Below are 23,467 nucleotides of genomic sequence, written 5' to 3'. Positions count from 1 at the left end.
TTCTAAATTTGTGGTGAAAATTATTATACTTTAAAAAACACTTTAATATGGAAAATATTTTTAAATGTGACAAGTCAAAAAATAATTCCTCCTCTGGTCAGACTAAAAAGTAGTTGTTTTAACTACATCATTGCTATGCATTTTCAATTAGAGGTTTTCGTGGGTTGGTTTTTGTGTTGTTAGAATGCATATGTGAGTTGCAGCATTTCATCCAGGGACGGCCATAACAACGATCTTGTGTGAGTGATAACCCTTACCTCGCCAGCAGTTCCGCTCTTTAGAGGCTGTTTCTCTGTAACAGTTTGGCCTGTCTACGCTGTGGCTCAGTCTATCTTCAGCCAAAGAGAGATTTGCAGTGAGTGGATTTTGGAGTGTGGCCTGTGACCAGGTTCAGAGAAATAGCTCGTTTGAGACCGAATCCAGTATTTAGCTGTATTGCTGTTCCGGTGATCCAGTGGCTTGAAACGCTGTCAGAAACGGTATTGTAAGTCCTAGTTGATTGTGCTGGAGGAGAGCTGTGTGCCACTTTTTGATATTTGAGTAGATTTTGCCAGAAGTCCCTTCAAAGCTGGTGCGTGTGGTGAGCGTCAGCCCTTTAACCCAGTGTTGACTGTCATCGTTAACAGTACCTCCCGGTACAGGGGAAAGCAAGGGTGGGACACGGAACAAGTGTTAAAAGGACCAGGCGAGAGGATCAACAGGAGGAGGGGGCAAAGGGCCCACAGAGATGCTCTCTGAGCCTCTGAGTTCCCGGATGAGCCAAGGAGCCGGCCTCTCCCTGGACTTGCAGGTGAGCTGAGTGGCACTGTCTCGTTCTGATTTGGGGACGAGCCTCTGTGTAATGAGGGGATTCAGTGGCACTGTGTCAGGATGAAGGAGGACCTAGGCTTGAGAATCAGGTCCCGGCTTGGCCTCTTAATAGGTAACCCTCTGAACCTCACTTTTTTCGTCTGGATAATGGGACAGTACAGGTCGCTCCTGGGTTGTGAGTGAATGAACTAACCCGTGTAAAGCTCACAGCACCATACCTAAAACCCGGTAGACAGTCCTTCAGTGGTTGCTGTCGCTACTGTTAGTGTTACCAGTAATAGTTTTGAGCCATGAGAAGCTTTAGATGTTTTGGAATGCAAAGAAGAAGTGAAGTTTGACCCAGACCACATGTTCAATTAGGGACGAAAGCAGAGCCCAGCTGTGACTCCTGAGGCCAGCCCAGGACGTCTTCCTGCTCCAGGGAGCAGAGTGTGCTCCACTGTCCTCCCAGTGCACAGTGAGGGTGCAGAGCTGCTCCTGAGGGTCACATGTCGATGTACCAGCACTACAGTATTTCAAGATTTATGCTGATTTCTATCTTTCTTTTAGTTTTACTGTGGTGCATTTAAGGCAAAATTAAGGCAAATGTGACAAAACTAAAACATAAACTGTGGTAGGGTCCTCATTTCTGCCATCCTTGTAGCCACTACCCAAGGTTCTTGAGTTAGAACTTGCCAGCAGCACAGGGCAGACATGGGGTGGCTGCTCAGGCATGCCAGCAGAGCGTCCATGCAGTGGGGCTGCAGGAGGTGGCCTCTCAGTTCCCTCGAGCCCCACGAGGATGAAGCAGTAAGCCTAGCCATGGCCATTTTGAACGATCAGTGTCACGGAAGGGTCTCTTCATTGGAAACTGCAGTGGTGGCGGGAAGGGGCCCCATGCCTGCAGCTGCCCCTGTGGGTCTGGCTGCAAAGCACAATCCACAGGTCCCTCCCGCGGTTCTTTCACAGACCACCCTTGGTTTTGGCAGTCGCTTGCCTGACTTGGACTCAGACACACACGCTACTGGAGCTGCAAGGACTTTAGAAACCAATCTCATGGTATTTGTGTCAGGCTTTACAGCTTCATTTTGTCACTGGTTTCCTTATCTGGGACCTTACTTTCTGGCATTTGTCCACCATGTGCACTGGCCATTTTCTGTGATGCTGCTTATAGGCAGGATTTGGGAGAAGATGGGCTGTATCTTGCCTTCCAAAGGATTCAGATGCGCAACTGTCTTAGGCTGGGGCCCTCCTCTTGTCAGACCCACGAGGCGTCTGCAGTCCCAGGAGGAAACCGAGGCCAGGCAGGAGAGAATCCAGGGCTGCCCTTCCCTCTAACCAGCTGTGACAGCCAGATGCGGGCTGATGCAGAAGTCTGAGAATCAAGCAACTGATGGCAGAGGGGCATGTACAGGCAGAAAGTTTAACAGTTGCAAAACCCAGTTTCCCCAGGTTAATCTTGCTTCAGACAGGTCCAAGAGGCTTGCTGCCTTGGTGAAATAAGATGACCCCTCTGCGGAGAGAGGAGTTCAAGGACCCCGCTCCTAGTCTCTGCTTAAACCCCCTCACGGTGGGTAGGAGAATAAGCTAATAAAAAGTCAAGATTAAGAGCATTTTTACAAGTCTGCAGATTTTTAAGAGAACCTTTGAAAAGTTCTCATATTATCCTTCTAAACATGTCATTTTACTTTCAAAGTTATAATTGGGCTGACAAGTTCCAGTTAAAACAATTTACTTTGCTGATCTCACTAGCCTGTAATTACCTCTCTTTTCTAAAATAGATTTCTAGGAATGGTGGGGGGGGCAGCAGTGGTCTTTGGTATAGATTGTTTTTAGATAGCACTTTTGCAGCTGAACAAGGAAAGTTTTAAGAGATCAGTGGTTTTATCCAATTCATCTCCATTAGTGAAAGCTATTGATAGGATATCAGTTCTTTATTCCACCATGGAAGACTGATCCTCCTAGCTGTTTTTTGGTTTTCGTGTTGTTTTGTCTCTGGTGAACTTGGACTCCAGCATAAATAGGAGATAATTCTATATTGCTGACTTTCACCTGAATATAGAACCATGCACCATAGCACTCTTCTTATTGTAACTTCTTCCCTTGTGGAAGGAAACTGAAGGTCAATTAATTATACTCACATAAGCTAAGAGAAAAGGCATATTACATATATTTACCAATACTTCCTGGTTACTAGATCTCAGCATACATTCAGCTTTTATCCCTTCTCCAGTTAAGCTTTCAAAAAATGGTTAAAATAGGCCTTCTAAATCTCCTTTTTTACTTAGTGAGCCAAGGAGAGCATATTATGTTTCTCATTTACTGGGTACAGAAAGTGTTACTTTATATTGACTCCTAAATTACACATGAGCAAGAGGTGGTTTGTATAGTTAATCCTTGTTCTTGTTCCAGGAGGCTGAGTTTTGGCAGAGGAGTTGATGCACGTGAGAAAGCTCACCCATTTCCATTTCAGAGGAGGAATCACTGATCATAAGCATGTTGTGGCATTTCACAGTTAAAGAGATTCTGTTGGGAAGCCGGCTCGCGTGCACTGAGTTTTGCTTTCCCTCACAAACATGTTTGGACCTGAATCCCCTGGTACCCTCAGTGGCTGGAATTCTGCACTCAGCCCTCTTGTTGAAACTGCTCTCAGGCAGGAGGACTAATGAGAGAATTCCAGAGTGCCCACCCTGGGCTGGCTCTGTGCTGTCTTTAAGGAGAGCGAGACAACCAACCTCGAGGCAGGCACAGTAAAACGTGCTGGGGGTGTACTGGTGGCAATGTGGGCCCAGAGAGGGCGGGAGTCATTTCGCCTGGGGTGGGGATGGAGGGAGTCAGGTTAGTGAAGCCCCCTGGATTGATTCTTGAAAGGTGTTTCTTAGCCCCCTGATGTACTGAGTCAGCTTTCTCTTATTCCTGCCACCTGACCTCCTGTCACCAGCTCGCGGCAGGCAGTGGGGTGCAATGCTCTACGCAGGACTCTGTGCCAGAAGGAGACTTGATGTCCAATCCGCTTTGTATTTTACTAGCCAAGAGCCCCGCACGGGCAGGTTATGTTGCCTCCCTGAACTCAGGGGTTTTGTCTATTGTACTGACTTCCCAGGTTGAGAGAGCGAAATTAAAATATCATACACGAAGCATCTGGCTCACAGTAGGTATCTGGAAACACCTCCTCTTCGAGTGCATGAAGTATGTGCAGCGGCAGTGTCTGCCAGTGAATGCGGCACTGGCCCGGCACACAGCTCTCCAAGGACTGGACTGCAGAGCAAGGACTGGTGCAAGAGCAGCCACAGTGGCCAAAGCAGGCGGCATGGCAGCATGTTTAGATGAAGAAACCACTTCAATTCTGAAGCAACACTCTAGTTGACAGTGAACATGTAACCATTTTTCAGGTCACAGATACAGTCATAAAACTGCCCAACAAACTCAGATGGGTTCATTTTTTAATGTAAACTTTCTATTGAAGTATACACATAGAAACATAAAAACCTAAATGGACAGCTCAGTGAATGTCATAAAGTACACACACCTGTGCCACTACTACCCAGGTCAAAGAAATAGACTATTTCACCCAAGGGGAACCAAAGCCTGCCTGCTGTCAGCAGGGACTGGTCCAGCCTGGTTTTGAACTCTATGTAAATAGACTCCTAGGGCATATGGCCTTTTGTTTCCGGCGTCTTTCACCCAAGATTCCATGAGGTGCATCCACATTGCTTTGTAGCAGGTGTTTATGCTGTCTTCATTGCTGTACAGCATTTATCTATTCTACTGTTGATACAGTGTGCAACTGTTTCCAGGGTGGCTGGCTTTCTAATGAAACCGACATCTTTCACACGTCTCCTGGGGCACGTGCTTTCTCATTTCTACTGAGTGTTCTAGGAGTGGACTTGCTGTCATCAGGTATGTTTCAGCTGTAACAGATAGGGCCAAACGGTTTTCAGAGTGCTGTTACCAGTTTACACTGCCACCCTCAGTGTCTGAGGACAGATGAGGTCATTTGCCCAAAGATGCACTGAAATCTATTTCTCCAATTTCCATCTCTATGTCTGTCTCCTCAAAATAGCTGTTATTCAGTGCTGTCAAGTAAAATCATTGGGGGTTACCACTAGATTATAAACCTGTGGAAGACTGGATCTCCAAGTTTTCATAGCAGATTTCAGTCTTCAGTGATGTTGAAAATAAACCAGAATTGCAGTTTCCCCCAGCTTAACAAATGACATCTTAGGTGCTCTCCATCTGTGCTTTTAACATTTAAAGAAACTCAACATCTTGCCCAGCTCGCTTATTAGATTTTTCAACTTCTGTAATTTGGGGTTGGACCTTCCGTCTAACTGTCTGTCTTGGTTACAAAACAGTGAGGGTTTCTGAGAAACAATTGTCTGCACTGTGAAAAGAGGAGTGTCTTTGTTCTGAGTGCAGAGGCTAGTCCGGCTTTCTCTGTTATGGGACCAGGGAAGCTTTCATTCATTCCCTTTGATATAAGTGACCGAACTGCCTCTCTGGTAGTTTAAATTGTAATTGCTGAGTAAACACATATGTTGGTCAGAGTTGAAGGGTCAGACAGCGCTGGGAAGGCCAGGCCTTTGTGTGGCCACAGAGCAACTATTGTGAGCTGCTCTGCCTTCCTGGTGACCTCAGGCCGACTCCGGGGGAGGCCCCGGGTAGTCCATATATTAGATTTCTCCACCATAGATCAAAGGTGGGTACAGGCTCGGTTCTCCTGGCAATTCCTAAGAGCGCTGCTCTCGGGATTTGGCATCAAGTTTGCATCAGGATACTAATGGTGACGTTGCAGGACAGCCCTGCTCTGACCAATTTTATCCTTAACAGGCAGGTATTTTATAGCTAAAACCGAAGCTGCAATCTCTCTTCTAGGTTTCAGAAAAAAGCTAAGGTAATAGAATTTTCTCAATTGTAAGGTGTCCTTGCATAAAATTTCTTAAGCTTCTTGGTACGTGTTACCACACAATTCTGGTTTAGATGCTATGAGAACTGGCATAAACTTTTATAGCACTTGATTATTTTTCACCTATTTTATCCATATTTCATGATGTTCCACAAAAGCGCCCGATATTCCACTAATTCAGTGAGTTTGAGAATCCTGGGTCTGTGTGGAAAGCCAGCGGCTCCAAACCTTGTCGTGGCGGCAGGCACTGTATGCTGAGGGCTCCCTGTGCAGTGCTGCGCAGGTCCCTGACGTCAGGTCTCCTGCCAGCGTCATCCTGCCCCTGACGCTGTGATCCATGACGTGGCCATCACTCTCCTCACGGCCAGGTGCTCTGCTCTCCACTGCCCATCTTGAAAGGCTGGTGTCTTCTCCCCCTTGCTTTGTACTTGAGGGCCCGCAGGTCACCACAGGAGTTGTGGCTATGGTACTGGAGGTGACATCCAAGGGGAGGTTACAGAGTCCAGCTGACCCTCTGTGAGCGGGACTTTGCCCTCCAGTACAACTTGAAATACCTTGGTTTTTCTACGATTGGCAGGGGATTTCCCTATGGACTCTGTTAAAATATGTGTTTGCATATTTACTTTTGTGATTTTCAGTACACCTAGCTGAGCAATGTGCGAGTCTCCTAAGGAATGACACGAAATTTCTTATTGGCTTAAAAGCACTCCCCAGTTTGCATTTCTGTACTGTTGTCTGGCATACACTAAGCCCTTAGACTAGGGACAGCAAATTGGTTTTATCTGACCTATCAACTCTAGTCAATTGGTGGTGATTTGCTGGTGTTCTTCAGGATGTGCGGGCCCTACCCTGGCTCTTAGGAAGGGGAAGAAATGCTGTGATCGATCAGAATGCCTGCCATGGGTCTGGGTGGGAAAGGGGCAACAAGGTCACCACATATTCCCTTCCAGGCTTCTAACGGAACAACGTGGTCCAGCAGCCTGGAGCCAGCATCCAGCAAGAAGGAGCCCCAGGCACTCTGACTTCTCTGTAGCTTCTGTCCTGAGATACTCTGAGTCACCAGAGGCAGTCAGCAGGGCAGCCCAGAGCTTAGGCCCTGAAGTGAAACGTGCCTGGGTTCAAATCCTAGCTCCACTCACCAGCTGTGTGGCTCTGGGCAAAGACCTGGGCAATGACGGACCTTTAAACTCTGACAAACACGAGGTGTTTACTCAGCAATTACAATTAAACTACCAAACAGGGAGTTTAATCATTTCTATCAAGGGAATGGAAGCTTCCTTGGATCCCATAATAAAAACCTGTGCCTCAGTGTCCTCATGTATAAAATGAGAATCATACTAGTAACTACCTCGTATGGTTGCTACGAGCAGTAACCAGTTACTCCATGTGAGGTGCTTGGTCAAAGACGGCCACTGTTTTCATCATCGCCGGTCCTCCTCCTCCCTCTCTGCAGCTGAACTCTTCCTACTGGTGTGGCCACCAGCCTGACCCCTTCCAGCCCGTCAAGGCTGTACTGCTGTGACCTGCTGCTGCTCCTCTGGGATTGACCACATGCCACTCCTGGGCTGCCCTTCCCCACTGCCGAGATTCCACTTCCCCAATAACAACAACAACAACAATAATACTTCCCTTTTATGGAGTACTTCCTATATATCAGGCATGGTACTAAGCCCTTTATATATATACACATTCGCATGCATATACATATAATTAAATCTTTCCACCACTCTAGGAGGGTGATATTATTGCACCCATTTCATGGATGAGGAGGTGCAGAGAGCCTAAGTGACTTGACCCAGGTCACAGAGTCCGTAACAGAATCAGGATTTGAATCTAGATGTCTCCTTGATAACTTAGATTTTTTTCCTCCTGGCCAAATTTTTCCTTTGGTTAGGACCCCCTCCTTGTTTCTACCTGCCTTTTCTTAGCACTGATGAATTAGATAATTATTATAAAGATTTTCCAGGTAGAGATTTTTTTAAAGAAATGTCCAAGCCAAGGATTTCCAAGTGGTTTCCACAGTGACTCAGGGGATCAGAAAGTCCTTTTCATGGTTTTATCCAATTCATGCCCTTTGTGGTTACCAGATCTCAGAATATATTCAGCTGTTATCCCTTCTTCCAGTTAAGCTTTCAAAAAATAGCTAAAATCTGCCTTCTAAGTTTCTTTTTTACTTATTGGAAATGGATGATAATGGGAGGTAGAATATGTTATTTAAAATATGTGGGCTTTTTGAAAGGAAAAAAATGAGCTTGTTTTATTTGATTGCATGTACACAGTGACAGGCCAAGTTCTAGGCACTGAACAATTTAGGTCATGTCAACAACAAGACTGGCACTAACAGCCTGAGGATTCTGGGCACCTGGGGAGGGCAGACAGCCAGGGTCAGCCGGGACACACCTCCATTTTCCTTTGGGTTTGCAAACCTGGTAGCAGCTCTCAACTTAAATGTGAGCAAGTCAGTATAAGAGATGGTCCTCCCACAGAACCCAAAAGACCCAAACATTGCTCCCAAATTGGCCACAAGCCAGAAATTTCATGAGTTACTGTGGACGCTTAATGGTCAAGGATTCCTGCCTACTGGCCTCTCCGTTCTAGGCTGGTTCCCTCCCACTCGCCTCCAGCTTGTCTTTCTAGTTTTGGGAATGGTCCTTTTCCCCCTGTCCTCATGCTTTGGTTGAGACCAGCATCTCTCTTCTGATGAGAGAGAGTGGCAGCCAGAAGGAAGCTTCTCCACTCTTCTCCCCAACATCTTATCCCAGAAAACAACACAGTGCCTGTCCTGAGAGGCTCACGAGGGGCGTTTTCTGCTAGCACAGTAGACATCTGTTGGGCTCACACGGATTTCCCTTCTGTGAGAATTCCCTCCATCTCCCACTGTTTAAGAAGGATGCGACCAGAGAAAACCCCAGGCAAAGCGCCACAGGTGTGAGAGTCGGAAGCAGGCTGGCAGGCACTGAAATGGGAAGGGCCCGAGGGATGATGGCGGGCCCAGCACCATGTGCTGCAGACACAGTGTCCTCAAAGCTGAGGCATGTTTGTGTGCCCGGAGCTCTCCTGGGTGTCACCTTCATTCACACTTGATTGAAATCTTATTTTTCTTTCAATCTTGTGAAATACTTCAGAGGAATTCCAATAAGCTTCTTTAAAAAAGAACTATATGTATTTTATGATTATAATGGTTATTACTATGGTGGTTGTTATTGTTATTATTATTTTTTGTAGGCTGGTAAGAGTTGGTTTCAGTTGTGGTTAACTAAAAGAAACTCTCGGGGCTGGCCCTGTGGCCGAGTGGTTAAGTTTGCCTGCTGTGCTGCGGCAGCCCAGGGTTTCACTGGTTCAGATCCTGGGCATGGACATGGCACCGCTCGTTAGGCCACATTGAGGCGGCGTCCCACATGCCACAACTAGAAGGACCTGCAACTAAGAAATACAACTATGTACCAGGGGGGATTTGGGAAGATAAAGCAGGGGGAAAAAAAAAAGAACCTCTCCCAGTATACCTAGTTGAGTAACAGGCAGAGAGTAACTAGGTTGATTTGAAGAGGGGTCAAGTGACATTTACTATGTACTATGTACTCGTATATATACTAGCACTGATTGAGCACTTTCGACCTGCCAGAATTTCCCACTTAGACCTCACTGGGCAAGCTCATTCAAGCTCTCACTTCATCACAGGCTATAAGAAGTAAAGAAAACAAAACAACACAAAACATAGGTAGGAACATGATCAAACTTAAAAGGAAAACAGTAAACTGGAAAAAATAAACTTGCCACAAATCTGACATTCAAAGATATCCTTGATCCATAAAAATAAGCAAACAATGAAAATCCCAAAAGGAAAATGATGTGCAACTAGCTAATTAATATGTGAAAAAAATCTGTTAGTAAAGAAAAGAAAAGTAAAATGTCAGATGCCCCCCCACCCCCGCCCCAATTATCAATTGGGAAAAATTTACCAAAATGAAAAAGCCAGTTGTTGGTACAAATGTTGAAGAATGTTTCTCCTGCCCACTGCTGGTGGAAATGTAAAGTAGTACAGTGTACCCTTTCTGCAGCCGGCTTGAAAATATCAATCAAAAGCCTTTAAAATGTTCATATCTTTTGACGTAGCAATTCCAATTCTACAGCTTTTATCAGGGAAATAAGTTGTGTAGAAAAAGAGACACATATTTCATTGCATTATCTATATAATCAAAGTGGGATTTTTAAAAAACTGGCTTTCTGGGGCCAGCCCTGTGGCACAGTGGTTAAGTGCACACATTCTGCTTTGGTGGCCCGGGGTTTGCCAGTTCAGATCCCAGGTGCGGACATGACACTGCTTGGCAGGCCATGCTGTGGTAGGCGTCTCACATATAAAGTAGAGGAAGATGGGCATGGATGTTAGCTCAGGGCCAGTCTTCCTCAGCAAAAAAAGAGAGGAGGATTGGCAGCAGATGTTAGCTCAGGGCTAATCTTCCTCAAAAAAAAAATAAAATAAACTGGCTTTCTTCTTGGAATGAAGGGCAGTACCCCAAGTGATATACATTAACATTTACTGAGCACTTTCCATATGTCAGGTGCTTTCCTAAGAGCTTTATATATATGAACTCATTCCTGGAGGCACTCACAGTCTCACTGGGGACTACTGGGGCAGACACATGGCACAATGAGAGAACAGGGCTGTACTGGGCCGGCCTCAGGGTATAAGTAATAGAAAACCACTCAAATTAGCATTAGTTTGGAAAAAAAAGGTGTTTTTTTTACTCAGAAGTCTCAGCAATGGATAATAACAACAGGCAAGACTTACTGAGAGCTTTCTGTGGGCTACCCACTGTTCTAAGCTCTTTGTATGTATTTTTAATCTTTACCCAATCCTGTAAGGTGGGTACTATTCTTAACCCCATTTTTCAGCTGAGGGAACTAAGGCAAAAGAGAAAATAAGGGGCCTGACCACAGTTGAAACAGCAGTAACCAGAGAACCAGTAATGACAGCCAGCCAGGCAGCTGGCTCCAGAGCTCATGTTCTTAACTAGGTTCTTAACATGGCTGGATTCAGGAGTTGAAACAATGCAACCAAGACCTCTTGGCTTGGCTTGCATCTCAGAGCTTCCTTCCTAGGTGGGCTACCTCCATGTGTCCCCATGGTGGCAGCCCCAAGCCCACGTTGCCCTCACAACTCACCACACCAACAAAGAAGTTGTTCCCAACAGACCCTGCCTAAGTCCTGGGGACTGACACGTCTGGTTTGCGTCATATGCCCTCCCCTAGGACAAGGTCAGCCTCCTGAGCACTCTGCAGGACCACTACAGAAAGGAGGAAAAGTGGTTTCTCAGAGGAAGGGTGGACACATGCATGCCCACAGTGAAGACCAGTTCATTGCAATCAAGGGCCGAAGCAGAAAGTGTGTAATGGAATTCCTGCTACGTGCCAGTTGTTTGCAAGGCACTAGGGAGCTACTAAGACATGGTTGTTCCCCCCGATCAACTGCGGAGAGCACAGGCAAAAGGAAAATTGCAACAAAGAGTAACTGGAGCCTGAGGATACGGTTATAACTGATGAAGACGTGAGTAGGAGCCAGATCTGGAAGGCTGGGCAAGCCCGACTAAGTGGTGGTGAATAGTAACTACCACTGCTTGAACTTATACCACATGCCAGGCACTAGGCTAAGCAATGGGTATATATTTATCTTAACTCTGGTACCCATTGTGCCACACATGAGGAGACTGATACTGATAACAATGAAATAACTTGCCAAGGACCCATAGTGATGCAGTCAGGATTCAGTAATCTATAAACACATTGGACTTAACCAAGTTGCTAAGGGGAAGCCAGCAAAAGTCATAATCAAATTAATTTTTCCCTGCAAGTAATCCACATTGAAAATGAAATTTCTTGGTTGGTAGCAATCTGATATATATCTATCATTAAGGTACGCAGTACACACATTTAAGAAGTTATTTAATGGGCCCCAGCAAAGAAGATGTGGTCATTAAATATTGGATTTTTTCCAACCTGCTTTTAAGTATCATCAATATGGTGTGCAAGTAGTGCCATTTAAAATATCAAGGAAAAAAAGCTGGAAGGATTTCAGATCCAAATACAAAGACCCTGAAACCACCAAAGGGGAAACAGGATCTGACCGAGCACACTACATATGGAAACCCTGGAATCGGTGCCAGGCTCTTGGGAATATTCAGTTACGAGGGAGACCCAGCACTGACCCTTCTGCCAGGAGACAATCAACAGAAGACTGTATTTGATAGGAATTCACTTCCTGTTAACCAGACTTCTAACCCTGTACAAGAGAGAGAAGAAGGGAGGGCAAAGACCCCAGTTGGCTTTGAAGAGATGAACGCTGATTCTTTAGGAGTCTGAAAAGAAAAACAAAAAACAAAGTGGGAGAAAAGAGGTATTGTGTAGAAAGGCCATATGATCCTCGTGGCTGTTAAATTCTTTGCTCCAAAGGGTTTGCTAGAAAGGCTGAAGAAACGGCAGAAATAACCCGGCAGAAATAACCCAGCAGAAACTTGAAATTCTTTTCTGGAATATTTCTTTTTACAGTTTTTCTGCAGATACCCACGACATACAGGAGATCTTCAAGAGTGGCTACTAACTAATCCGCATTCTACTTGCTGGGTGGCTTTCTGGGCTATGCATCCCCGTATTCAACCCACCTCAGGCCACTCTCCCTCCTCCCCACACTCCCCAGGAGAATGAACTGCTCTCCATTCGGTACTCCCATAACCATATACACAGTGTTTCTATTATGGCTTTATATTGAAATTGTCTTCTCCACTAGATTCTAACTTACCTCTGTCTTCAGCATTTTAGCAGATGCAGCTGCTCAGAACACATTTGTTAATTAATGAAACGCTTCCATACTTTTATAAACATTACGCTATCCCGTATTATGTCTCTGTGGTCATCTCTGGTCCAGTCCAGGAGCTCCTCAAGGGCAAAGTCATGTCTTATTCATCTTTATTCCCATTGCCTAGCATGGTGCCTAACAGTTCGTAGCAAATAGTAGGTGCTCAGTAAGCGTTCAATGGTTAAGCACAAAACTTCTCAACATATGACCCGATAGGAAGGGGGTAGTAGAGTCATAAACAGGATTATTGATGGAGCAAAACTTGTGAATTAGTGACACAGTCTTTTTCGGTTTATGAGCGTGAGCGATGGGAAATGGCAGTTTTCTGGGAAAGTACACATTTAGCTCCCAAGTTCCCAGCAGGGGCAACTTCTCCTAAGTCGGAAGCAGGGGGTTAACATGAACCGCATACAGGTGCTTCGCATTTAAACTTCACAACAAACCCATGAGGCAGGTATCCTCTCCGTTATGCAGAAGAAGAACCAGGCCGGCGAGGTTTATTTCTTGCGCAAGTCCACCTAAATGGTCAGTGCCAGGCCCGGGGCTCAACAGCAGGCGCACCGGCCACCCAGCGGTCCTTTCCTCCTCCTGGGGCTGCCTTCGACACTTTCAAGTCTAGCTGGGCGACTCTTGAAGAGGAGAATTAGGAAAGACACTAGGGGCTGTGATGCTTTAGACACAGGGGAGCCAGGGAAGGCTCCGGAGGCACAGGGCAAAAGGAACCAAGAGGCGCCACACAAAGGCGCATCCCTGCATGCCACGCAGAGCGGCGTCAGCAACCTTGGTCCTTCTGGCCTTCCGTAGCTCGGAATAAAAGGGATATCTTCCGCCGGGAGAGGACTAGTATCTTGAAATTCAAATCAGGTTTGAGGACTCGAGTGCAGAGGTTAAGAAGCCAACTCGGACGTACATTTCCATTAACTAACACTCCGAAGACCAAAGAGTCTCCACCCCTCACAAAAAGAGACTCCTCCGCCGGAAAGCCGATGGCGGAAGTTCCGGCGGGCTTGACGTCACTTCCGCCGGGGTTCTGGGCGGTGCCAAGATGGACGCTTCGCGGGCGCGGGAGCATCTCCGGCGGCGGTATCTGTTCCCGCCGGACGCCGAGGCCCCGGTGGACGGCGAGAGCTCTGCCGGGCCGGGTGAGGCGCTCCCCCGGGCGCGCTACGAGCTGCGCCGAGGCCCCCGGAAACGGCCGGCCCGCGGGCCTCCCGCAGCCCTCCCCAGTCAGGAGGGACCGGGTTTCGTTTTTCCAGGCTTACCGAATAGTTTGGGAAGTCGGGTATTTGGTGTCATAAAAGATCCTTAGAGAACACGGAGCCCTGCGTATCTTCCTCTCAGCTGCGCTCCAGGGTTCCCAGGAGAGCTGATTTAACACCTGTTTGGCAACATCCATTAATGTTAAAGATGCCCACCGTTCTTTCTACGAATCTACCAAAGGAACATACTTGTATCAGTATGTCCACAAGGACGTGTGTGTAGTGTTTCACCTCAGCATTGCTTGTAATAGCGAGCGACCGGAGACATCTGATGGCCTGTCAGCAGAGAGCTGGTTCAGTACGTTTAGATGTATCCATACATGACACACCAGGACGACTTTTATATACCGATGTGGGTGATTTTCAGAGGGAGGCGCAGAACAGAGTCTGGTATGCCACCATGTGGGTACAAACCAGATCACGTGTGATTTTTATTCACCTGTAGTTGCGTAGAATTTGGAAGAATTCGGTATAAGTTGATATTGGTAGTTGCTTTTGGGCTGAGGAACTGCAGTTAAGAATAGGAGAGAGAGAGATTGCATTTTAGCTCTTGTCTTGTACGTTGTAAGTCCTGTGCATTTATTACCTTTTGAAGAATAAAGAGAAGAAACATCATGCCAGGCATGCTTATGTATAAATTTTGAGGGTATCTTCCAGAATTTGTTCTCTCAACAAGTTCCGCAGGGATCCTGACGGTCAGCTAAAGGTCAGGAACCTCAGATGTATTCTAGTGGTTGTCATATGATCTAGAGGAAGGGCGTGTCACTCACCTGGGGAACTTGTTAGCAGTAACTCACCTGAGCCAATCCCAGCCACCTGTTCTTTCAGATCAGGTCCCAGATGGAAGAAATTTGACTTGTCCATCACCTGAATAGGCGGCACTGTGCCAGGACTAGCCCTCCCATGTGCCCTTTCCATTTTTGAGCTGCTTCAAGTAGTTGTGTTTAAAATAATTTAAATATGTAATTAAAAGTATTTTTTGAAAATCACAAGTCTGTTTTGTCCTTTAAGTTTTGCTGTTTGCATTTTTCTTAATTAACAGGACTAATTACATCTCTAGGTGATATATGAAACATAATGTTAAAATTCCTACACTACCAGGTGGCATCATTCTTTCTGAAAGACTATGAGTATGCAAATTTGGTTTCAAAATTCATTTAGAAGAATAAAGTTGATTGTTTTGAACATGTTTTTTAGCAGGCTCCTATAATTTCTGCAAAGAAAAACCTACTTTGATGGCTTTACAGAAGAAATTGGTACTATAATGGGAGAAAACCTGGTTCTTAGAAAACACTAGGAATTTATTTTATTTGGCTTAAAATAAGTGTGATTTTTCTTCATAAACTTATGGTAACTTGATAAGTTGAAACCTTCCTTATTTGCAGAAGCCTCTACAGCAGTTGAGAAAAAGGAGAAACCTCTTCCAAGACTTAATATCCACTCTGGATTCTGGATTTTGGCATCCATTGTTGTGACCTATTATGTTGATTTCTTTAAAACCGTTAAAGAAAACTTTCACACTAGTAGGTAAGAAAACTTTATTGCTTCATACGTTGAACACCTTTGTCTTATTTTTTATGTTCTGTTTTGTCAGTTGAATTCTTTAAACACTTGGTAAGCACCTGCCCTCTGCCGGGCACCGTGTTGGAGGTACTGGTGATACAAAGATGAGTGAGAGAGTGTATGCTCTGGGCGTATACAGGAGAGTGGGTGAGAGTGGAAAGTATTTCAGTGTGCCTTTTCAGCATAAATGTGTTGTAGGATGGGGAAGGGAGTGACTTTAAGAAGGACCTAATCCATTTGTAAAACATAGAGGGAGAAAGACTGACTGCAGGTCTTTATGAAGATAAAGTGCAGGGGTACTGGGAGGAAGGAATGAGAGTCGTTGTGGGTGAGAATTGGGTCTTGGGACTTGTTTTCAGAGGATAGTTACAGCTAACAAGGTAACTACAGGGTGTGAGTGAATTAGAGTTGAGGTCATTAGTGGGAGGAGTCAAGCTTTGAGGCAAGATGTCAAATAGTCCATCATTCACGAAGATTGAGATCTCCAGTATAATCTCAGGAGTTGACATGGAGGAAAAAATTGTGAATCATATCCCAGAGTCCTCACTGAACATTGAAGAATGTTCTGGAGGCCCCCAGAATACAGAAGAAAGAGGGAGAGATATTGGTGAGTGTCAGAGCTGGCATTGGGAGGGGTGGTTTGCATAGGTTGCAAGCATGACTGGAAGTACTGTCAGGGCTAGAAGACAGGTGCAGACAGGACTGTTTGATCCTGTGTTATCGTTGGGGGACACAGAGTTCTCCAGAATCCTTCAGGAGGAGCAGTGAGTGCCGGAGGGGAGCCAGGAGCTCGATGGAGCACACAGTCAGGGAAAAGCAAGCATAAGTGAGTTGATTTAAACTATTAGAGGGAGAAAGCTTGTTCCCCTCTTATTTCTGTGAGCAGGAACTTTCCTTAAACACTTCCATCTTCCTGTCCCTCCCCGTCACTTGCTCCTTCCCTGGGAGGTGGTGTGACTATCTGATTGAGTTTGGGATGAAGAACTAGACGTGTAGTTTAGCACCTTCTTTCTTTTGGGAGCCAGCTGCCCATGGGAAGCACAGACTCTGGTCCGCTTTTCTTTGCCATCGTTTTATGGGGGCAGCGCCAACATGAGCAGATCTCTAGGTTTTCGTTTCAACTTGGAATCTTGGGTAAGTCTGTCTGTTTCTGAGTTTCAGTATCAGGAAGCACTTTGTCACTGGCTTTGTCACCAGAGCCATCTTCCCACAGCTCTGTCAGTTAAAAAGCTGACAACTCATGTTCATCATCCTCACTCCTTTGTCTCTATCAGTTGGTTTAGAGCTTGGGCTGGGAAAAGATGGAATGGTTACTTCACACACCACCAGTAGCAGCTGCGCCTGTGTTCATCAAATATTTCGTGAGAACCTGAAGTGTGTTCACCTGTGGTGACAATGATGCATAAGGCACATTTTTAGCCCTCCAACAGCTCCTTCTAGGCCAAGACAGGGAGATGCATAGGTCACGTGGTGCAGGCTGTGTGAGTGTATGTATGGGATGCTACGGCAACATCTAGAAGGGCACCTGATCCAGAGCAGTCTTAGGAGGTAGACCTGTTGGAGGTTTTAGGAGAGATAGAGGACTTCTCTATCTGTGTCCTTATATTAAGTATTCTTAGGAGTTTAACTTTAAGGAAATGATGAGGTAAGGAATAATTAGCCGTAGAAGATGTTTGGGGGCACCTGCAGGAGTAAGTGGAATGCCAGGGAGCATACCGCTGTGGTGTGGCAGAGCCAGGACTCGGGACCAGGGCTGTGAGAATGAAAAGAGAGTAGGAGTCATAGGCCTGGCCTCAAAAAAGCATCATCTTACAGAAAAAAGACCTAAGTGCATCCTCCGAGGCTGAAGATTTTGAGTAGCATGGTGTTCTTGCTGAGGGCCTCAGTAAGCAGTGGGGAGCTTGAGCAGCCGTGGGATAGAGTGGTACTCAAAGATAGTTGAGGCTGAGTTCTGCTTTCTTAAAAACGTTCATTCCTCTCACACCTGAGGGAGTTCCTTTCTTTACCCTGCTGTTAGCCAAGTTCAGAAGCTCGAGGCATTAGGGTTCTTTAAATCTATGCAAGGCTACGGATTGTATGTTCAAAGATAGGAGAGACAAGTCAACATTAAAAATAAAGCAAAACATCCTGATGCTTTGGAAATCACAATTTAAAAAAAAATCCTGGTTGTTTGCATCAGAATCAACTGTGGAGTTGATTAAACTACAGCTAAAATTACAATCCCAGATGCTCAGGGCCTTCCAGACCCACCAGGTCAGAAACTGGGGCAAGATAATTTCATTTTAGAAAATCACAAAGCTGACTCAGATCAGTAGCCAGGGCTGAGGACCACCGACTGGCAGTACTTTATTTTGTTCAGGCAGTTTTCTCGGTTTTTCTGTCCTTTCCCATATCTGGACAGAGCAGCCGCACTAGAATTCCGTGTGAAGTTAGAAACTGAAATGAATAGAAGGAAGGATTCTGACAAAGCAAGGAGATCACCGTAACTCTAGCACGGTGTTCCACAACCTTTCTTTATTGTCACCTCCTAAGGAGCCGTTTTTAACCATTTTTTCCTAATCACCCCCTTATGTGCTGCATGCATATTTGTGCTTTGTACATAGAAAAAGAGTGAGATTTTTTCTTCACTTTGAGGGTGGTATCGCCCCTGTTGAGAATGCATACTCTAGCAGAAGAGAGCTCTTTGAAGACCCCTCAAGAGGAACATGGAAATATTTTTCTCGTGGATAACATCAGTGGAATAATGATCGCTACTGAGGTTAGCTGTGTGAGAAACACTTTCCTAAACACTGTTTGATTCTCATAGCTCTTCTGTGCGTTAAGTGTTGTTAATATTTCCCAAGCACACTGAAGTTAAGTAACTAGCTCACAAAGCTAGTCTTGCTGGAGCTGACATTCACACCCAGACAGACAGATTGCAAAGGCTGTGCTCCTAACCACTGAATTATCTGCCTCTCATCATTCTGAATCCAAGAATTGCATCATCATAAAGAGCCTTAAAAGAAGTCATCACTTCCTTGCCATTGTTGAAAGTCAGCTCAGTGCCTGTTAACCGGACTGTTGCAGCCATCTGTTCCATCTCTCCTCTACCCGGAGCACCAGTCTTCTCCCCTTGGAGAAGCAAAAAATAGTGAGGGTTTGGGTTGATTTGGGAGACTGGGAAAGGGACTTCATTCCCCAAGTCTGGCCACCTCACGTGACCAGCAGGGGCTGGAAAGAAGGGGCTGATGAGGTTGCCTCACACACACTGAGTCAGGTCTTGGATGGAATTGGAAGGAGGAAAAAGACGTGGCCCTTGGAGGAAGATTGGAGACATTCTAAAAATGGGAAGGTTTCATTTAGAAACCATTTATGAGAGGCAGTTTGAATTAACTATCTTCCAAATTGATTTTCAGTATTCCAAGAAACCCTACTTAGAGGAGTTAATGGTACCCTTAGAGAATCTTTATTATTCTAACACTTAAAACTTCAGAAACAACCAGAAAGCCACTACCTTTCCTGGTGTTTTTTTTTTTTTTTTTTTTTTGCTGAGGAAGAGTCACTCTGAACTAACATCTGTTGCCAGTCTTCCTCTTTTTCCTTGAGGAAGATTGTTGCTGGGCTAATATCTGTGCCAGTCTTCCTCTATTTTGTTTGTGTGTTGCTGCTACAGCATGGCTGCCAATGAGTGGAGTAGGTTGGTCCCGGGAACTGAACCCGGGCTGCTGAAGTGGAATGTGCCAAACTTGTCCATGGGGCCAGGCCTCTTTCCTGGTTTTTAAAGAAAATGCCTCACTGTTCCAGGGTTCTTTTTGAGTTGGCTAGTTTATGAAAGTGTGTGTGCATGCATGTATTTGAAGTCTTTTTTCATCCTTCCATGTGTCTCAGCCTCATCCTTTCTCCCCCATCTCCCATTAGATGGGGACTTTCTGGAAGCTGGATTGAGGAACTGTGGGGCCCTCTGTGCTCCTTCCCCAGCTGATATTCTTCTTAGAAATAGATTTGTAGGCTGTCAATGCAACCTGTGAGACATCTGCTAACTTGCCACGTGCTGTCAACCCTTACGTCATTTCTGTCTCTACAGCTGGTTTCTCTTTGGCGGTGCCTTGTTGCTCGTCAGCTTGTCGATTGCATTTTACTGCATCCTCTACCTGGAGTGGTATCGTGGAATTGGAGATTATGATGTCAAGTATCCAACCTTGATACCCGTTACAACTGCTACTTTTATTGCAGCAGGAATTTGGTAAGTTGAGTTTGAAATGACTAATAGGAATAAAAAGTTTTTTGATCAAATGATGGACATGGTACAAAATTCAAAGGAAGAAAAAAGAATAACAGGAAAATAGTCTCCCTATCATTTCTAGTCTCTGATTCCCTCTTCAGTAGTATCTTTCTCTCTTTATTTATGTATTTATGTATTATGTATTTATTATTTATGTATTATTATTATGTATGTATTTAGTTATTGAAAACACAATATACATGCTCTTTTGTTTTTTCTCCCCAAAGTCCCAGTACATACTTGTATATCCTAGTTGTAAGTCCTTCTGGTTCTACTATGTGGGGTGCCTGTCACAGCGTGGCTTGATGAGTGGTGTGTAGGTGTGCACCCAGGACCCAAACTGGCGAGCCCCAGGCCGCCGAAGCGCAGCATGCAAACTTAACCACTATGCCACCAGGCCAGCACGCCATCTTTTTTCTTCTTAATGGAGCCCTATAGCTTGGAATTCCTCTGTGTTGGTGTGTGTAGATGCGCCTCATTCTGTTAGTCATCACTACATGGGCGTACCATGATTTATTTCACCAGCTCCCTTTTGTGGGGTTTACTGATGTTTTTATTCTTATGCTGTTATAAACAATGCCATAGTCAGTATCCTTCTTCATAAGCTCATAGGTACTCAATGAAAAAAATACTGATTTTTTTTTTAATGTTTATAAAAGTATACTTGCTCACTGAAGAAAAATCTGTTACAGAAAAACACAAAGGAAATAAATCCTATGATCCTGCCAATCAGAGAGAAAAACTACTCTTTATACATTGTGTATGGTCCTTTAGTTTTTTTCCTTTCTTTATAGTAAGTGAATTTTGATTTTGGAGAAACCACATACCTTTGTACATATTCAGTTTAAATATCTGTTTTTTAATGATTTTCTGTAGTTCAAGTGTAAGGTTCTTTGACATATATTACATTGTGATGTGATTATTATTACTCCTTCCGTGATGCAGGTAGACAAGTGTGTTACTTTACATTTTCTATTTTTTTTTTGAGGAAGATTAGCCCTGAGCTAACATCTGCTAATCCTCCTCTTTTTGCTGAGGAAGATTGGACCTGAGCTAACATCTGTGCCAGTCTTCCTCTACTTTATATGTGGGACGCCTGGCACAGCCTGGCTTGATAAGCAGTGCCTAGGTCTGTGCCCGGGATCTGAACTGGCGAACCCCAGGCCGCTAAAGGAGAGCACACAAACTTAACTACTACGTCACTGGCCAGCTCTTACATTTTCTTATAAAGCTAACATCACTCCCGGAGATGCTATTTTATTTTTTAGCTATTTTTCAAAACATATATTTAAATCAATAACTATCTGAAACACTTATGTAATTAACTATAATTTTCCCTTATTAACTTCTGCTCTTATAAATTCAGTCCATAAAACTCATTTGCACTTAAAAAATGTTTTATTCTTACCTTGGTGAGGGGAATAGTGTTTTTCTCAATAGAAAATTAATAGCAGTTTATAGACAATTACTTTTTTCATTCTGTTTCTAACAGAAAAATAACCTTTAACTGTCTTTTGTATTATGATCGTTTGATATAGTGTTTTAATTCATGTTCCGTTAGAGACACTAACTTTAGGAGACTCACGTTTCCATTAAGCCATGCTGACTCGTTAGAAGACCTTTAGTGACTCCAGTTCCCAGAATGTTTTGAAGAGATTGTGGTATTTCGAGTATTGGCTGCATCACGTATCTGAGAAACATGATAGATGTATATAAAGTTGCTGGGTGAATGAGCTTTTCCAAACTGAGTAGAAAGTGAGTTCTTTAAGTCTGGATTCTACAATGGGATACATTTGTGTAGATTACGGGTGCAGTTGTCAGCTGGGTGTTTTTTGTCTTTTTCTTTTCAGCTTCAACATAGCTTTATGGCACGTGTGGTCATTTTTCACTCCACTGTTGCTGTTTACGCAGTTTATGGGGGTTGTAATGTTGATCTCACTCCTGGGATGACTCTGAAGGTAAGATTTCTGGAATGGTGTTTCCGATAACGTACTCATTTGAAAATGTCTTTCATGACAGTTTTCCGCTGACACAGCAATAGCAGACTACTTGTGGATTATTTCAGTTGTGTTCACACTCGAGCTGTTCATCCACTGAACTCTGCGATGAAAGGGCCTGAGACCCCTTCCCATTTGTGTAATTTAGTTCTAAGTGACTACTGCTTAGAGAAGGCACACTGCCTTTCAAGGATCTCATGAAGGCAATTTTTTTTCCCCTTTCAATATAGGTGAAGTGCACACAGACCATTTTATACTGAAGTCAACTTCCATCAGTTTATACACAAGTGGCTATTGGCTAGATTTTCTCGAGAAATGGGAATCTGGGAGAATGGGTAATTTTACCCAATTGGGCAAAAAAGTCTGCCATTTTCTAACTATTCTGGCTACCTCATAAATGTTTGATGGAGGACACATCAACCTTTTCCTTCTATGTTATTTATAGAGTCTCTGCCTCCCCATAGACCGTTGCATCCCTGGGCCTGCTGTCTTACACAGTGGGATCTGTTGGCTGAGTATCAGATAATTCTGTTATTCAATAAGTATGTCTTAAGAGTACTCACTCTGTATGCTTAGGGACATGGGAAAAAAGACAGATGGGCCCTCTTTTCATGTCACTTACATCAGGACTTGGAGGAAATACTCCATACGTCAGTTTACAGGTAGGAAAACTGAGGCCCAGAGAGGTAAAAGTTAATACACTAAGTAAATTATTGGGGTGCAAAAGAAAACTGACAGTTCAGCCAGCAGATGGCATGTTCTTCCTTTGGAGTTTTAAAGGGAACTCATTGTTACCACGTAGAGAAGAAAGGGATGTTATTGTTGCTGGTCTGAGAGTAATTGCCAGCACGTAAGTGACCATGCTGATGTGTAGAGTCCCCTCTGCACGTTGTGCTGTGGACTGTTCGGATTCTCACAATCTGCTCTCGTCCCGGTTGATGGGTGTCGCCACAAGAACATTCCCGCATCTGACCCTGGCTCCCACCTCTCCCTCCTGATTTCGTTAAATCTTTGGCTGTTCAGTTTTGAGGTTTTACACGTTTGGGAGCTTATGACTAACTGTTGATACAAATGTATAATTGGTAACGGAGAACCAGATAGTGCTGCAGGCCTGTAGATGGAACTGTGCTTTTTTAATATAAAATCCAACAGTTTAAGATAGAATGTTTCACTTGGGACATAAAAGCTGGTTTTCTTTCAGATTTAAGGGCATGTCATTTTAAAGTGAATGATTAAATACCCAGCTATCTGAAAGCATCGCAGACATAATGGAAGAGCTACAGTGTGTTTTTGCCTCTACGCAGTGAATGGTTTCCTGAGAGGAACGGTAACTTTATAGATCTGTGGTTGAAAGCAGAGTAAATTATATTTCATTTGCTTCTTCTTAAACTCACGTGGTGATTGAATTTTTTGAATTCAAAATAGAAATAACTAATTTGGAATGTTAATCTGTTTGAATCATTGGAGAAATTATTGGTGTAAAACTTTAAACAAAGTTTCATAATGGGTACATAATGTACACTCAATATTACAGATAAATTGTTCACTTTTCCATTTAAGGGTAGCAGTTCATTGTACAAGGTGACTGGATGTGTGTGTAACGGAATGATGCTGTCCTGTGCCTTTAAGCCAACTGCAGCAGTTACTATGTGTCTCACTTTTATAATAGTTTTGTTAGGTGAGAGGACCAATTGAAAATATTTTATGTGTTCGCATCACTTCACATATTATGATTGTGTAAATTATTGGGTTTTTAGCATTTGTTTAACATATGGACTTTTAATCATTTTTAAGTATGTATAATTTTTCTTTAACATTTAAATTAAATATTTTTATAACTTT

General features: G+C 44.2%; 1 protein-coding gene and 1 long non-coding RNA gene across 3 annotated transcripts; one reads left to right on the top strand and one right to left on the bottom strand.

The window, feature by feature from the left end:
- Positions 1 to 4,215: 4,215 nt before the first annotated feature.
- On the bottom strand, positions 4,216 to 13,402 carry LOC139082385 (uncharacterized). Its single transcript, XR_011538323.1, has 2 exons — positions 12,489 to 13,402; positions 4,216 to 12,048 (listed from the first exon to the last, which is right to left on the bottom strand). It is a non-coding gene; the product is annotated as an uncharacterized lncRNA (long non-coding RNA).
- Positions 13,358 to 23,467, top strand: TMEM128 (transmembrane protein 128). 2 transcript variants are annotated; one of them, XM_008510471.2, is made up of 5 exons: positions 13,358 to 13,687; positions 15,190 to 15,331; positions 19,431 to 19,589; positions 21,479 to 21,586; positions 22,827 to 23,467. In XM_008510471.2, exons 1-4 carry the CDS (start codon positions 13,591 to 13,593, stop codon positions 21,576 to 21,578), a joined length of 498 nt encoding a protein of 165 aa, XP_008508693.1. In that variant the 5' UTR covers positions 13,358 to 13,590; the 3' UTR covers positions 21,579 to 21,586; positions 22,827 to 23,467. The 2 variants fall into 2 exon arrangements, with proteins under 2 accessions (XP_008508693.1, XP_070469359.1); XM_070613258.1 differs by having other exon boundaries at positions 13,546 to 13,687; positions 15,193 to 15,331.

Source organism: Equus przewalskii, chromosome 3 (assembly GCF_037783145.1).
Source record: "Equus przewalskii isolate Varuska chromosome 3, EquPr2, whole genome shotgun sequence".
In the NCBI taxonomy this organism is placed as follows: domain Eukaryota; kingdom Metazoa; phylum Chordata; class Mammalia; order Perissodactyla; family Equidae; genus Equus; species Equus przewalskii.
Note: the sequence above shows the minus strand (reverse complement) of the source record. Positions and strands in the feature narration are given on the sequence as shown.